This window comes from Odocoileus virginianus, chromosome 17, assembly GCF_023699985.2.
Source record: "Odocoileus virginianus isolate 20LAN1187 ecotype Illinois chromosome 17, Ovbor_1.2, whole genome shotgun sequence".
NCBI classification, from domain to species: domain Eukaryota; kingdom Metazoa; phylum Chordata; class Mammalia; order Artiodactyla; family Cervidae; genus Odocoileus; species Odocoileus virginianus.
Window position 1 is genome coordinate 22,555,025 of NC_069690.1, and position 17,639 is coordinate 22,572,663.

The 17,639-nt window shown below is 45.7% G+C and overlaps 1 protein-coding gene across 10 annotated transcripts in view; it reads left to right on the top strand.

Moving 5' to 3' along the window:
• The window catches only part of RAP1GAP2 (RAP1 GTPase activating protein 2), a 213,128-nt gene that overhangs the window by 136,852 nt on the left and 58,637 nt on the right, over window positions 1-17,639 (top strand). For all 10 annotated transcript variants that reach the window (XR_011492172.1, XM_070478863.1, XM_070478862.1 and 7 more), the window contains one exon: window positions 15,066-15,101. Coding sequence is in view for 9 of the 10 variants with exons in the window: in XM_070478863.1 (XP_070334964.1) it covers window positions 15,066-15,101 (36 nt within the window). In the remaining variant the exon portion in view is untranslated. The remainder of the gene's footprint in view (window positions 1-15,065; window positions 15,102-17,639) is intronic.

Consider the following 17,639-nt stretch of genomic DNA (forward strand, 5'->3'; position numbering starts at 1 on the left):
GGGTGGGCAAGGTGTGAGCCTGGTGACCTTGTTACAAACCGAGATGTCCTGACACCCCTGTACCTTGGCAGGGTGTGGAGTGGTACACTAGAGGGAGATGGGTGTCATCTGATTTACCTTCCAGAAAGACTGTGTGGCTGATGTCCAAGGTGGCTGGGCTGGTTAGGGAGGCGTTGCTGTGAAAGCCGGGGACTGCCGAGGAGGCTGCTGCCTGGTCCTGATGAGGGGCAGTGAGAGATGATGGGAGTAGGGGTGCTCTTGAGAAGTGCTCAGACTTGGGAGATATTTTGACATTGGACTTGCAGGCCTATTGGGGCTTCCCTGGTGGCTCATAAAGTAAAGTATCTGCCTGCAATGCAGGAGACCTGGGTTTGATCCCTGAGTCGGGACGATCCCCTGGAGAAGGGACCCAACTCCAGTATTCTTGTCTGGAGAATTCCATGGACAGAAAAGCCTGGCAGGCTATAGTCCATGGGGTTGCAAAGAGCTGGACATGACTGAGTGACTAACACTTTCACTCTGCAGGCCTATTGGGTATGGAGAATGAGGAAAAAGGAATCAGTGATGATCCTGGGGATTTTGTCAGGGTGGGTGGACAATGGGGAAGACTGGCTTGGGTGGAGGAAAGCTTTTGAGGGGAAGAGTTAATGATTAAAAAAAAAAGAGTTTATGAGTGTTCTGTTGGGCCTAGTTCAGTCTGAGATGTCTGTCAGGCACGCAGTGAGATGTGGAGTTCTCAAACCCAGATAGATATGAACCTGAATCTGGCTTCTGCCTTTCCTGAATGTGTTCAGTTTGGGCAAGTTGCTTACACTCAATGCCTTCCACCCCTCTAACCCTCCTTCTCTGGACTGACAGGATAGCATTTGTAATGTGCCTGATCCAGTGCCCTGGTGCCTGGCATATCATGTGGACCCAACAGAGATTATCTTGGGACTTCCTAAATTTTTCTTATATCTTCTCATTTTCCAGCTTAGAAACATTCAGTGGCTCCTTGTTATACAGAGCAGAGCTTGGAAATTGTGTTTTGTGGACTGACTTGGCTCATAGACACATTTTGTTTGGTCCATGTAGAGAAAATTTGAATTGGTTATCAGTGTCTAAAAGTTGGGAGTTTATATACAAATTTGGATTTCTGGCTTACCTTGAAATGTTGAAAACTCTGGTAACATTAAGCTGGCATTCCTGCTTGCAGCCTGGCAGAGAGGAGCAGCAGCTGCCCCTTTTGCAAGGGATGTGCACTCTTTCATTACCATTGTTTCACTCTCCCAACTCTTATTTTCATTGAGGGAAAATTTACACAACATAAAATTAATCGTTTAAAGTGAACAATTCATTGGCATTTAGTATATTTACAGTATTTTGCAACCATCATCTCTGTCTAGTTCTAAACTATTTCTGTCACCTCCAAATAAGATCCCAATTAGCTATTGCTCTCCATTCCCCACCCCCCGCCCAATTCCAGCCCCTGGCAATCACTCATCTGCTTTCTCTCTCTATAGATTGGTTTGCCTATTCTGGATATTTTGTAGAAATGGAGTCAGACAGTATGGGACCTTTTGTGTCTGGCATCTTTCACTTGGGATGTTTTTCTGAGGCTTATTCACCTTGTAGCTTGTATCAGCACTTCGTTTCTTTTCATGGCTGAATGATATTCTGTTGTGTAGATGCACCACAATTTGTTACTCTGTCCAGTTGTTGATGGAGGTTTGGGTTGTTTCTACCTTTTGGCAAGTGTAAATAGTGCAACTCTTCAGGGTACGAATGTACAACATTCGTGTGCAAGTATTTGTGTGAGTACTTGTTTTCAGTTCTTTGGGTATCTACCTAGGAGTGGAATTGCTGGGTCATATGGAAGCTCTATGTTTAATTTATTGAGGAACTGCCAAACTGTTTTCCACAGCAACTGTGCCATTTTACATTCCCATCAGCAATGTATGAGGGTTCCAATTTTTCCACATGCTCGCCAGCACCTGTTATTTTCTGACTGTAGCCATCCTAGTGGGTGTGAGAGTGGTATCTCATTGTGGTTTTGATTTGCATTTCCCCACAACTCGACTGGAGGGACTTAGCCCACACATGCACACAACTTAATGATGTGGAGTACTTCTTTCATTTTCCTGTTGTCCATTTGTATATCTTCTTTGGAGAAGTGTCTATTCAAGTCCTTTTCCTATTTTAAAAAAGGGTTGTTTGTCTCTTTGTTAAGTTATGAGTTCTTTATATATTCTGGATGTGCACACTTAGGGCTACTCAGTGGCTTCAGTCATGTTCGACTCTCTGCGAACCAGTGGACTGTAGGCCACCAGGCTCCTCTGCGTATGGGATTCTCTAGGCAAGAATACTGGATTGAGTTGTCATGCCCTCCTCCAGGGGGTCTTCCTGACCCAGGGATCGAACCAGCATCTCCTGTGTCTCCTGCATTGCAGGACAGTTCTTTACTGCTGAGCTACCAGGAAAGCCCATGTATTCTGGATACCAGGCTCTAATCAGATGTGTGCCTTACAAATATTTTCTCCCATTCTGTTGGTTGTCTCTTTTACTTTCTTGATAATGTTCATTAAAACACAAAAGTTTTAAATTTTAATGATGTTCGATAATTTATGTTTCCTTTCTCGTTGGTGTCATGTCTAAGAATACATTGCCAAATCTAAGATCGTGAAAATTTAACCCTATGTTTTCTTCTAAGAGTTTTAAAATTTTAGCTCTTAGGTTTAAGTTTTTGCTTTCTGGATGTGGTGTGGTGTACAGGTGTCCAGCTTTGTTTATTTTGCCTGTGGGTATCTAGTTTTTCTAGTACCATTTGTTGAAAAGACTGTTCTTTCTCTGTCTGTTGGTTTTGACCTTGTCAAGAGTCAATTGGCCATAAATGCATGGATTTATCTCTGGGCTCGAAATTTTTTTCCATTGGTCTACATGTTTATCCTTATACCAGTACTACACTGTTTTGATCACTGTAGCCTTGTAGTGAGTTTTGAAATTGGGAATTGTGAGGTTTTTTTCCAAGAATATTTTGGCTATTCTGAGTTCCTTGAGTTTCCACTTCAATTTTAGGAACAGCTTGTCAATTTCTGCAAAGAAATCCAACTCGAATTTTGATAGAGATTGAATTGAATCTGTCGATCACTTTGGGTGGTTATTGCCATCTTAACAATACTGATTCTTTCAACCCATGAACAAGGAATGCCATACCATTTATTTAAGTCTTCTTTAATTTCTTTCATCAGTGTCTTTTAGTTTTCAGTGTTTGAATCCTTTACCTCCTTGGTTAAATTATTCTAGGTATTTTATTTTATTTTATTGATACTCTTATAAATGGAGTTGTTTTCTTAATTTTCTCTTCAGGTTGTTCATTGCTGGTGTATAGAAGTACAAATGACTTTTGTGTGCTGATTTTGTACTCTGCAGTTTTTCAGATTTCCTTTATTAGCTCTAGCAGTGTTTTTCTGGATTCTTTGGGTTCCCATATTGGATCATGTCACCTGCAAATATAGTTTTATTTTTCCTTTTTCATTTCTTTCTCTTGTCTAATTGTTCCAGATAGAACTTTCAGGTTGCTGAATAGTAGTGGAGAAAGTGGGCATCCTTCTTTGTTCCTGATCTCAGGGGGAAAGCTTGCACTATGCTTTCAGTATCATTGAGTGTGATGTTAGCTATGGATTAAAAAAAAAAGCCCGCATCATGTTGAGGAAGTTCCTTTCTATTCCTAGTTTTCTGAGTGTTATCAAGAAAGGGCATTTGATTTTTTCAGTTGCCCTTTCTGCATCGAGATGATTTTGTGTTTTTTTTTTCCCTTAATTCCATTAATGTGATGTATTACACTGATTGATTTCCTTATGTTGAACCAACCTTGCATTCCTGGGATAAATCCCACCTGGAAACAGTGTGTAACATGCCGTTGGGTTTGATGAGCTAGTATTTTGTTGAAAATTTTTACATCTGTGTCCATCAGGGATATTGGTCTGTAGTTTTATTTCCTTGTGGTTTCTTTGTATGGTTTTGGTAATGCTGGCCTATAGAATGAGTTAAGTAGTGTTCCTTCCTCTTTGCTTTTTCTGGAAGAGTTTATGAAGGATTGATGCTAATTCTTCTTTAAATGTTTGCTGGAATTTACCATGAAGCCACCTGACCTTGGACTTTTCTCTCTTGGGAGGTTTTGGATTACTGATTCAATCTCTTGTTATCTCTTCATTTTTTATTGTTACTTGCCTGGTACTTGTAGTCATTTGCATTTTCAAATCCTCTTTCACAGATTTAAATATGAATCTGCCTAATTTTGAAGATGTCTTATAAAAACCAGCCATCCTCCCCCGCTTCTCCCTGTCCTATCTCTGCTCTGGCCAGTTTGGTCCCTTTCACACCCCCTCTGCATTAAATATGATAATTCCTTAGGTCAGTGGTTTTCACAGTGTGGTCTCTGGTCAAGAGTATCGGTATTACCTGGGAGTGTGTTAGAAATGCAGATTCTCTTGGCAGCAGTGTGGTGGTGGTGGTAGGGGGTGGTGATGGCAGGAACCTGGGTTTTAATAGGTCCTTTGCATGGTTCCATTGTATCACCATTGCCATAGGTAATAGAGAGTCTTGCAGGCTCCTGGCCCAACTTGACATAGTTGAAGCTGTGCCTCTACATTACTCCAGCAGCCAAGGAGCTGTGTTCAGTGTGAGATGGTGGGAAGGGAGACCAAAGCAGGGAAGGAGAAGCATGAAGCGTGCACCGGGGAGAGGAGGGCAGGAGGATTGATTGGAATGGGACCTGTGTCTGGATGGATCTTACTGGGGACACCTGTTGGCTGTCCAGGGTGAGGGGTGCAGTCTGTGGTCAGAGAAGAGACAGCGCTTAGGAGCACATGCATTGGCCTGTCCTGCCCTGACTCTAGCCATCCCGAGGAGATAGCCCCAGTCACGCACAGTCTCCTCTGCCCATTTCATTCTCATCTTGCAGGGCAGGGTTTTAAGTCATTCACTCAGGAAATGTTTCCTGAGTATCTACTCTGTGCCAGGCAGCTGTAAACCCAGGGATATAGCAGTGAACAAAATAATCAGAGCCCTGCCCTCATGGGCTTTCTGTTCTCATGGGCCATCCTTTGCCTTCCTCTACAGGTTTCAGCAGCCAGGCTGGCATCCAGCTGGCCCTCATCCTGCTGTACTGTAGATAGGGGCCTCTGAGCCAGCAGCTGAGCCAGGATAGCTCGGTGTGTGGTGTGGTTGGGCAGCCCTGGGACACATCTGATCTAGTTCCCAACAGGGTGTGTGCTCTGGGCTCCCAGCTCCCCAAGTTTCCAAAAATCCCTATGAAATTCTGCAGGAATCCTTTTCTTTAGTGATGTCTTCCTTCCCTATGGGATGAGAAATCTGCTCATACCCCTGTTTTCTCCTCCACCCCGGACATCATCTCCATCCTGTTTTCGTGGGACCTCTGTGGGCTGGAAGACACCTTGTCTTCCATCTTTGTCTGATTTTAGCCCTTTCAGTTGCTGTTAACATGGCTTGGCCTCCTCGTGCATGTCCTGCGTTGAGGCTGGATCAGGAGACAGTCACTGCTGCCGTGCATGGAGTGAGTCCTGCGTTGGGTACCATCCCTGGCTCTGCAGACTGGCTCACGTTATCCGACCACGGCCCTGTGAGTAGGCGCAGTTCTGAGCCCCATTGCAAGGCTCAAGCACTCACACGACCTCATCCTGTGTGTGAGCAGTAGGTGGGTGGTACCTCCTTGGCAGGAGTGTAGGAAGGCTGCTCACACACAAACACAGCCTGCCTGCAAGAGGGGAGCAGAGGAGCCCAGAGCTAGGGCAGGACCACCAGCAGGGATCCGGTGGGCAGCAGATGGATGGCAGTGGGTGTTACATCTCCAGTGAGGTTCCGAGAGGAGGAGGAAAGAGGGGGGAATGTGCTGGTGGGGGCCTCCGAGCTGTGATGCTGTAAGAAGGAAAGAACAGGTGGCCGCCCATCTGCCAGGAAAGGCCGTGTCCACGTGTAGAGCTGCTGTGGACCAGAGGGAGGTAGGCCAGGCCACTCCTGTCCCCAGGAAGGGCCCAGGGTGCTGAGACGGGGCGGTGGCCCTACTGTACTGAATTTCTTCCATTGCTTCTGCTTATTCATCACCTGGGCAGGGGGCTGGCACCAGAGTGAACAAGGAGGGGTGCAGGGACGATTCCTCAAGACTGGCCTTGCAGTCCCTTTTCTCTCTTGCCCCTATTACCTTGGACCTCCTCTGACCCTCTCCCCGAAAGGACTCCCTTTGTCCTTCTAAAGAAAGTTCAGGTAGTTTCTATATGGGGAGGTGGGAGGACACGGCTTGACCTGGACAAAGCCTTGGGGCCCAGCCTGTGGATTCCTTGGCTGGGCACTGGCTCTCTGTGATTATTTCATAGACTACTCGACTGGCTGTTAAAGCAGAGCCCAGGGGAAAGCTGGCCTCTGCTCAGGTTTGGTGATGATGGCTATTGCAAATAATAAATTAGATAGCTGGGCCACTGCTACTGGTGAGGAGGCCGAACTACATTTCTTGCTAACTGATGGAGGGGTATCCCCTTGTGAAGGATGCTCCCGGCAGGGCTTCAGTCTGTCCTGAAGGGCCTGGGGGAATGATGCCAGTGAGTCATTGAGCATTTACTGCTTGCCTGCTGCACGCCCTTGGCTGCATGAAGCAGTCTCAGGGGGTGTGGACAAGGGTGGGACTGGAACTGCTGTCCCAGGCTGGCCTGAGTCACCTTGCTTCTGGGTGGAAAAGGAGGCTTGCTCTTTGCCAAGGCTGGCACCATCCCATTGGAAAGTTCAACAAGTCACCATGAAGTGGGGCCAGGTCAGCCCAGGCCGAGTTGCCACTGGCCGATTTCTGCTCCTGGACACTGTCCACGCCGCAGTTGTCCATCCTGTGCATTATTCAGGACTGAGGGTGAGTCACAGCCCTTTCATCTCCCCACCTGTGCCAGCGCTGAGGCCATGGTGCATCTTCTTTCAGGAAGTAGACCCATTTTTAACAGTAATCGAAACACACTGCCTCTGGGAAGATGGATGAAGTCAAGAAAAGCTTAATCAGGAGAAGCTGGGACTTCCCTGGTGTTCCAGTGGTTAAGACTGCTTGCTTCCACTGCAGGGGGCACGAGTTTGATCCTTGGTTGGGGACTAAGATCTGGCATGCTGCACAGCTAGGCAAAAAATTAAATAAATAAAAATTTTCATGAAAATAAAAGGAAAAGCTAACTACCTAAAGGTACTAGATCATTTCCCAGCAGGACAGAGTTTATTTCCAGAGTGAGCTTTCTTATAGAAGTTCCTTATAGAAGTTGCTGTTTTTCCAGTAGTCATGTACGGATGTGAGAGTTAGACCATAAGGAAAGTTGAGCACCAAAGAATTGATGCTTTCAAACTGTGGTGTTGGAGAAGACTCTTGAGAGTCCCTTGGACAGCAGGGAGATCAAACCAGTCAAGCCTAAAGGAAATCAACCCTGAATATTCGTTGGAAGGACTGATGCTGAAGCTGAAGCTCCAACACTTTGGCCACCTGATGCGAAGAGCCCATTCATTGGAAAAGACCCTGATCTGGAAAAGATTGAAGGCAGGAGGAGAAGCAGGCAGCAGAGGATGAGATGGTTAGATAGCATCACCGACTCAATGGACATGAATGTGAGCTAACTCCAGGAGATAGTGAAGGACAGGGAAGCCTGGTGTGCTGCCGTCCATGGGATCATAAAGAGTCAGGCATGACTTAGCGACAGAACAACAACAAAAGCCCTGGACAGGCTCTGGTACTTCTTGTTCATAGTCTTACTTCAGCTTCACGTGAGCCCTGAAAGGCAGGGGCTGATTCTGCTTTCAGGTGAGGGAAGTAAGAGAAATTGAATCACATGCCTTGTGCCATACAAACCAGTCTGTAGGATGTTGGCCACTCTCCAGACCTGGGTTTGACCACTGGATTCCACCACCTCCTGTTGAGTTGACCTTCTGTATCTGCGGGTTCTGCATCCACAGATTCAACCAACGATTTTGATTTTGATCCCCAGCTGGTGGAACCTGTGGGAAAAGGGGGCAGCTGTGCTCTGCCGTTTTCTTTTCCTAAAAAATTTTTCTTTCTTTCTTTCTTTAGTTTTGGCTGCACTGGGTCTTCAGTGTTTTGTGAGCTTTCTCTAGTTGTGGTGAGCAGGGGCTAGTCTCCAGTTGTGGTGCATGGGCTTGTCATTGCATTGGCTTCTTTTGTCTTTTTGGAGCATGGGCTGTGGGGGTTACGGGCTCAGTAGTTGTGGTATACAGGATTAATTGCCCCAGGGCATGTGGAATCTTCCTGGACCAGGGATGGAACCTGTGTCTTTTGCATTGGAAGGCAAACTCTAACCACTCGACCACCAGGGAAGTCCCTGTGTCATTTTCTATAAGGCACATCCTTGGATTTCAGTATCCTCAGGGATGCTGGAGCCAATCCCCCACAGACATTGAGGGAGACAGTCTTTCTACCATATGCAAACCTCAGTAGCTTTCCAGGACCTTCCAGATTAAGCCCAAATTCCTGGTATTCAGAGTCTCTCAGGCCTGCACCCTCCTTTTCAGTCTGAGCTTCAGGGTGTTGACCCAGAGGCCTCGGGCAGCCGAGTCGATCCACTCACCATTCATTGAGTACACACCATGCTTCTTCACCTTTGCCCTCGCTGTTACCACTGCCTGTAACGCCCTCCCCACCTTCGCTATAGGGCTTCTTCCCTAGTAGCTCAGACAGTAAAGCATCCACCTGCAATGCAGGAGATCCGGGTTCAATCCCTGGGTTGGAAAGATCCCTCCCCAGAGAAGGCAATGGCAACCCACTCCAGAATTCTTACCTGCAGAATCCTCATGGACAAGAGGAGCCTGGTGGGCTGCAGTCCATGTGGTCGCAAAGAGTTGGACATGCCTGAGCGACTAACACACACTCCTTCTCTATCAAGTGATTCCTGTTTATCTTCTAAGGTCTAGTTGCATTTACAACCAGAAACCTTACAAGAAGCCTTCCTTGATGTGGTCATTTTAAAACATGACCTCAAATTCTTTGACACTTCTCTCCTGTAGGGGTGGAACCTCATTCCTATCCCTTAGAGTGAAGGCTGGTCGTGGACACTTGCTTCTAAAGAATAGGAGAGGGACTTCCCTGATGGTTCGTTGGTTAAGAATCCACTTTTCAGTGCTTGAGACACAGGTTCGATCCCTGGTCAGGAAACTGAGATCCTACCTGCCATGGGCAGGTAGCTGCAGCTTCTGAGCCTGTGTGCTCTGGAGCCTGTGCACCACAACTAGAGTGAAGTCTAAGTGCTGCAAGGAAGTTCCTGCATGCTGCAACTAAGACCCCAAGCATCCAAATAAAAAAATAAATATTAAAAAAATCCCATAAAGAATAAGGAATAGGATAAAGAATAAGGATAAAATAAGATAAAAATAAGGACTAGAAGAAGGAATAGAAGAAGGTACTATAACTTCTTTTGTGCTTTCTCTCTTGGCTGTCTTGCTCTGGGTGGGTTGGGGTGGGGGAGGGCCAGCTGCCATGCTGTGAGGACACTCAAGCAGCCAAAGGAGAGGCCTGTGTGATGGGAACTGGGCCCTCCTGCTGACAGCTTTGTGCCTAAAGCATCTTAGAAGCAGATCCCTGGCCGCAATCAAGGCTTCAGCCTCTGCTGACATCCTGAATGCCACTGCCTGAGAAACCTTGAACCAGAACTGCCCAAAGAAGCAGTTTGAATCCCTGACCCATGGACATTGTTGTGAGTCACTACGTTTTGGGAGTAATTTGTTACATGGTGGTGAACTAATACCCTTACCTCCCAGCAAGGAGTGCTGCCTGCCTGCTCTGAACCACTGGTCACCTGCAGCATCACTCTGCATAGTTTTGTCTCATAGTTAAGATCTGTTGCTGTTGTGTGGTCGCAAAGTCACGTCCGACTCTTTTGAGACCCCATGGAGTGTAGACCGCCAGGCTCCTCTGTCCATGGGATTTCCCAGGCAAGCATATTGGAGTGGGTTGCCATTTCCTCCTCCAGGGGATCTTCCTGACCCAGAGATTGAACCAGAGTCTCCTGCCTGGCAGGCAGGTTCTTTACCACTGAGCCACCTGGGAGAGGGCTCTTCCCCAGCACTTCCAGTGACCAGTGTTTAATCGTGTGGGGTTAATTGACTGACTAGCACAAGAGCATTGTGTAAGAACACACCTAAGGTTTTTTTGGTTGCCTGATTATATAGATACCAATGGGTAAGTTGGATGTGGGGGTGATTCAAGAGAGCTTCTTTATCTACAACACACAGGGTCATGATTAGACCTGGAAATTAATTGGCCTGAATTCAGGGGCTTTCTGTGGGCACAAAAGGCTGTAAAACTTGTGTTTCTGGGAGTGTTATCTTATGAAAGTGCCGGATGGGGCATACTGAAGCAGGAAGTTAGGGGAAGAGCCATGCTAGAGCCTCTGATTATGTGTTGAAGTCTTTGCAGTTGATTAATTACAGAAATGATTTATAATTGTTATAGAAAATTGAAAAAATACTGAAAAGCAAAAAGGAAAAAATTATCCTTAGCCTATAACTCAACTTGGCAAATATCCTTCAAGAGTGATGTGTACATCCACATGAAGATATATATGTTGGAAAAAAAAGGATCAGGACTTCTCTGGGTGGTCCAGTGGCTAACAATATGCCTGCTAATGCAGGGGACACGGGTTCAATCCTTGGTCTGGGAAGATTCCACGTACCTCGGAGCAGTTAAGCCCACAACTTAACTGAGTCCACACTCTAGAGCCCATGAGCTGCAACTACTGAGCCTGTGTGCCCTGAAGCCTGTGCTCCTTAACCAGAGAATCCACTGCAGTGGGAAGCCCAAGCACCGCAACTAGAGAATAGGCCCTACTCGCTGCAAGTAGAGAAAGGCTGCATTCAGCAATGAAGCCCCAGTATGGCCAAAAATAAATAAGTAAATAATAATTAAAGAGGGACCATATTGTTCTGATCCTTACTTTTCTCACTGAGCGATATGACGTGAATCTTCATACCAGCATAACTGGTACAGATCTCCTTTTAGAGTTATTTTATTGTATGCGCATACTTCCGTGTATTACTATTTTTCCCTTATTGATGTGTACTTCAACTATTTCCACTTTTTTTAAACCCATAAACGATGTTTCTACAAATATCCTTGTATACAGTATTTTTGTGTAGTTGCCCAAATATTGCTTTAGCGTAAATTCTTTACAGTAGGTTTATGGACCAAAATACCTGAACATTTTTCAGGCTTTGGACACATTGTACCAAATTGCCCTTCAGAAAGTACCAGGCACACACTTATCTATAGTCCTTGCCAGCACTGAATTTTCTTTTTAATCTTGACCAATCTGATAGGTGAAAGATGTTATCTTATTATCTTTAGTAATTAGGGAGGCTGGGCATGTTTCATTGGTCATTTTATATTTCTCCTTGAGCAAATTGAGTCCTTTGCATATTTTTGTTTCCTTTACAAAATTTATTTCTTTGAAATTGAACTATGTGAGTAATGTAGGTCTACATGCTTTTGAAGCATCCCATATATAAAGCAGAACTCCCTTCCCTACTTTCTCCCTCTTCTTGTAATAATAACTTTTTGACAGTGTGAGGTATATTCTTCTGTATTATTTTCTACGCATTTATATACATACCTATAAATAATTTTGGGTTTTGTTTTTACTAAAATGGGGTCACATTCTCTGTGATGTTCTGAATTGCACCCCCGCACCCCGATATTTAATAGATCTTGGAGAGCATCTTGTGTCGGAATATGGAACTACTGTTTTCTTTTCAAAACATATTTATTTTGGCTGCATCCGATCTTAGTTGCAGCATTCAGGATCTTTCGCTGTGGCAGGCAGGCTTCTCTCTAGTTGAGGCATGGGCTCTGGAGTTGTGGTGTGCGGGCTTAGTTGCCCCGAGGCATGCGGGATTTTAGTTCCTCAACCAGGAATAGAATCTGAGTCCCCTCCATTGGTAAGCGAATTCTTAACCACTGGACCACCAGGGAAGTCCTCAGATTTCTTTCCGAATAATTGAGCAGTTTTTTGAACAACTTACCATAAAGCCACCCATTTAAAGTGTACAGTTTAATGTTTTGTAGTATATTTGCAGAATTGTGTAACCATTACCACAATCAGTTTTGGAACATTTTTCATCAGCTCAAATAGAAACCTTGTATCTTTTAGCTTCCAAATCCCCCATTTCTCTGAGCCCTAAGCAACCACAAATTTACTTTCTGTCTCTATAGATTTGCCTATTTTGGGCATTTTATATTAATGAAATCACATAATATGCAGTCTTTTATGTCTGTGTCCATTCACTCAGCATAGTGTTTTCAAGGTTTATTCATGCAGTGCCATGCATGTGCCAGGACTTCATTCTTTTTTTAGTGGTTGAATATATTCTAGTGTATAGATATACTATAATCTTTATGCAAAAGTTGATGGGCGTTTGGGTTATTCCCACTTTTGGGGGTATTACAAATACTGCTGCTGTGAACATGCGTGTGCAAGTTTTTGGGTGGATGTATGTTTTCTCTTCTCTTGGGGATATATACCTAGGAGTGGAATTACTGAAATGGTAGTTCTTTTTATGTTGTTGGATTCAGTTTGCTGGAATTTTGTTGAGAATTTTTGCATTTATTTTCATAAGCTGTATTGGTATATAGTTTTCTTTTCTTGTGATGTTAATTTTGGTGTCAGCGTAGTACTAGCCTCAGGAAATAAGTTGGGAAGTGTTCCCTCTTCTATTCCTGGAAGAGTTTGGGAGGAATTAGTATTACTTCTTCTTTAAGGGGTAGAATTTACAACTAAAGCCATCTGGACCTGGGCTTTTCTTTGTGGGTAGTTTTTTGATTACTAATCCAACCTCTATTATTTATTATAGGTCTTCTTAGATCTTCTGTTTCTTCCTGAGTCAGTTTTGGTAGCCTGTAATTACTGGGAATTGTCCATTTCATCTGCGTATGTATTAGTCTGTTAGTTGTGTCCCACTCTCTGTGACCCCATGGACTGTAACCCACCAGGCTCCTCTGTCCATAAATTCTCCAGGCAACAATACTGAAATGGGTTGCCATTCCCTTCTCCAGAGGATCGTCTCAACCCAGGGATTGAACCTGGGTCCCTCACATTGCAGGCAGATTCTTTACTCTCTGAGCCACCTTGGAAGTCCCCATTTCATCTAAGTTATCTAAATTATTGACACATGGCTTCCCATAGTATTTGTATTTTATTCTATGTAGCGTATTCTAACCAGTTTCCTGCAGATCAGTGTTTTAAGTTGTTTCCACTTTTTTTTTTTTTTTTGCTGTTACAAACAATGCTGCAATGACCATTTTATTGTGTCTGTCTTTGTGTTCATGTGTCAGTGTGTTTGTAGTATATGTTCTAGAAGAGGAATTGTTGGGTCAGAGGTCTGTGTATTTAAAATATTGATTGTTTCTATCTTCTTATCCTCTTTCTTCTCATCTTTCTATCCTTACTAATTTGTATAAGTTCTTTTTTAAAAAAACTATTTATTTGGCTGTGCCAGGTCTCTGGTGTGTCACGCGGGTCTTCTGTTGCAGCTTGAAGGCTTCTCTTTAGTTGTGGTGTGCAGGCTTGGTAATTGTGGTGGGTGCATGGACTTAGTTGCTTTGCAGCATGTGGGATCTTAGTTCACCAGCCAGGGATCCAACCTGCATCACCTGCACTGGGAGGTGGATTCTTAACCCCTTGACCACCAGGGAAGTCCCTCCGTAAGTTCTTTATGTTTATCATTCTTGGTATCCTGGAGATTGGAGTTGGTAAGAATCCACAGAGCAAATGGGAAGGATAGATTTGAGAGCTGGATGTTTGATGGCTGCTTCTGGCTAAATGTGCTTGATGTGGGTGCCCTAAGCTTGTTCTCAACCCTGAGCATTCACATGTGGGGTTTCCAGACCTTGGCACCTGAGCTTGAGGAAGTTGGAGACTCTTTGCCTCTGATGGGCCAGTTTTAGCTTGGGAGCGGTCGCTTGGAGTCTGCAGCAGGGCCAGGTTTCTGCCTGTGACCCCACAAGGGTCCTTTCCATGGTGGTTCTCTTCTGAGAATGTGGAGGCTGACGGGGGGATCAGGCAGTTCTGGCCTGTGAGTGCCTGCAGAGGAAGGCAGGATGGATGCCCTACCTTCAAGTGGAGAAGTGACAAGGACATTGTTTCCTTTTCACTGCTTTCTTTTGTCCCCTATCCATCTGGGGCTGTCCATTCTGAGTGCTGATTAACTCAGGGCTTGCCAGTGCCCAGAAGAAAGTAGAGCTCTTTTCCCAGAATGGGAAGTGGGGACTTCTGGTGGAACCTCTGCCTGTATTTTGTTAGGGTACAGCTTTCAGCCCCTCGCCCTTCCATTCCACCTTCTTTTTCTCTTTTTGGTCTTATCTGGAGTTTACAAAGTTGGCACCAAAGTAGGTTAAAATTTTGGACTTACATAGTTTATGATTTTAAAAATAACCCATCCAGGCTCCTGGAGGCTGCAGTTTTCAGGCTTTGCTCTCAAGTTCTCGGTTTCCCAAGAATGTCTCTTGGGGACAGCGGATAGGGACAGGCAGGCAGAGGTGACCCACCAGGGGCTCAAGCTTCCACAGCTGTCTTGGCCAGAGCAGCATGCTTTAACTGGTTTTGTATGCTGGAATTCTAAGTGAGACTTTTGTGAGAAGACAGAAGGGGCTGTGTGTTGCCACAAAACTTGGAAATCTGTTTGTGTGGGACATCTTGGCTCCACTGTTGGGTTGAAAGCATCCCAACCGCGCATGCTGCTGGAGGGTGAGTCTCCAAGCGTTGGGGAAACCTCAGCTTTTCCCAGGGGCCCCTCCCTCTTGACAGAGACTGAGTGACTGTTCTCTCCAGGGCCATGTGCCAGCCTGGGCGTGCTTCGTTGTATGGGGTGTTCTGGCCCTTCCAGCCCTGCAAAGGCAAAATCAAATTATCTTCTCTTGATCCAAATGAATTTCATCCCTGGGGAAGCCCGGGTTGAGCTTCCAGACAGTCAGCAGGGAGACTTTTTCTCTCTGCCTCCTGGCTGACGCCCTGTCTTTGTCTCTCTGCCCTGCTTGTATCTTTCAGTCAGCGGAGTTCTTCGAGATGCTGGAGAAGATGCAGGTAAGCATCCTCAATGTCGGGGTGGGGTGGGGTGGGGCAAGTCCCGGGTGGGAGTGCCGCAGGACACTCAGGACACACCAGGAGAAACCCACGGGCAAAACTTGGGTCCTTGGAGGGAGGGCAGAGAAGAGAGCACTCACAGTTCTGACGGCCTGGGCCAGCCGAGGTCGTGTCCACGTGAACGGCACACAGGATTCTGGAATGGCCCCCGCCTGAAGGATGGAGAGAAGATAAACAGAACCTGCCAGCAGGGCAGGCGGATGTGGGGAGGGTTTGAGAGGGTTCGTCGTTCCTGGAATGGGTCAGAAAGAAAGCCCCTTCTTAGAGGAGTCGTCTCATGTCTGGGAGGCAGAGAAGCCAAGTAGGAGACAGACCTGAGTTCAAATCTTGCTTCTGACACTCGCTAGCACTAGTTCCTACCCTTTTCTGAGCCTCTGGTTCCTGTTTTCTGTCTCCTCACAGCACTGTTCTCGCCTCACTCTGATGCCAAACGCGTGGCTGTTTTCCCACACTAAACAATTCATCAACACCAGCTGGGTGCCCTACAATTTCACCCAGTTCTGACACAGTCTCCCCAGAGATCTCACAGGTGAAGGGCTCAGTCCCACAAGACCACCCTCCTCTGACTTCAACCCCAATCACAAATCCAGATCCAAAACCCGTGTTTTGACTCACTGGCTATAAATCAGAGGTTCCCATGATCGCTCCTTGGTTCCATTAATTCACTAGAGCGAGTCACAGAACTCAAGAAACCCACTGACTTACTAGGTTAACAGCTTATTATAAAAATAGATAACTCAGGAACAGCCAGATGGAAGAATGACCGCGGGCAAGGTATGTGGGAAGGGATGCAAGCTCCCATGCCTTCTTCGGGAACAGTGTGTTTACCGGCTAGGAAATCCCCCAAGCCCTGTCCTTGTGGGTTTTTGTGGAGGCCTCTTTACACAGGATGATAGATTAAATGATTGGCCATTGGTGTTTAATTGAATCTCCAGCCTCTCCTCTGTCTCTGGAGGTTGGGGATGGGGCTGAAAGTTCCAACCCTCTAATCAGGGTTGGTTCCCCTCTCAACAAGCTCCCATCCTTAGGGGCTTCCCAGAAGTTACCTCATTAGCATAAACTTAAGACGCCCCATTCACCTTTCTGGCTCTGGAGCTGTTTCAGGAATGAAGGACAAAGGTTCAAATGCTGTTAAAAGAGATGCTCCATAGATGCTCCATTGGCCTTAGCACCTAGGAAATGCCAAGGGTTTTAGGTTTTTCCTACGTTTATAGTTGGCTTTCTACAATCAGAAAGAGCTTTCCCTTTTCTCCGTTCATTTGTTCATTTATCCATCTATCCATCCATCCATTCATCCATTCACTCATTGGTATGGATTCATGGATTCTGATTATACTATAGTTTATGGTCTATATAATAAAATCTTTATTTTAATGCTCAAGTTGTTTTAGATTTGGCTAGTGGGAGCCCCTGGGGCCTGGCGGCTGTACCAAATATATATTAATATTTCTCATAAATCAGAATAGCACAGCTTCTATAAATGAGAATGCGAATACCCACTCATGTGGTTGTCTGGATGAAATGAGAAATAACAGTTACAGATGGGAAGAAGATGCTGATGATAGCCTACACATTTCAGGCACTTCTCTGGGCTCAGAGATTGATAGGTGTCATGTCATTTCTTCCTGAGAAGTCCCCCAGGAAGTAGGTATATTGTTATCCCCACTTCACAGATGAGAAAACCAAGACACAGAGCTATTAAATAAAGCATTCAAGGGCTGGTAAGTTATTATTGTAGCTTTAGAGTCAGAAGGCTTAGCCACTATGTTATGGTGGCTATGTAGATGCTCCAGGCTCCAGGAAGGTAGATTCTGTAGTGATGGTTTGGAAGCTCTAGGAGGGAGGCAAATGAAGTGCCCACAGTCAGACTGAGATGCAGGTGGAGCTGCTGAGAGGGTGACTGCCATCAGCAAGCAATCAAGCATGGTCCTCATGGGAAAGCCAGGTTGCCGCCCTCAGGGTGGGAAGAGATAGGGATGGATTAAGGGAAAACTATTATTCAGTGGTTGTGTTATTATCACAAGCAAGTTATTAAAATCACCTTCTGTGCCCAGCAGTGTGTGGACTACAAGCTAATTTATATGTATTTAGGGAACTTACAGTCAAGTTTCGGAAACAGGGAGGGCCCTGGCCTTGACAGTGAGTGGTGGGAGGCAGCATATAATTAAGTAAAGCTGGGATTTCCACCTCAGTCCCTGGAGTCCCGCTCTGCACTCTGCCAAGCTGGTGGGGAATTGCAGCTTGCCCTGCCTTATCTCTGGTTGCTCCTGCAATTCACTCACCCCTCACCCTTTACCCACTTCCCTCCCCCTAGCCCTGCCTTCCCCACAAAGGGCTTCTCTGAGCACAGAATCCAGCCCCACTCAACTGACCTCATCATTCTCTTGTTTCAAGGCTGCTGAGTTGTCTTCTCAGCTAGATTGGGAGCCTGTCAAGGGCAGGGGGTCTGTTTTATTTTTTTCTGGCCATACTACACGG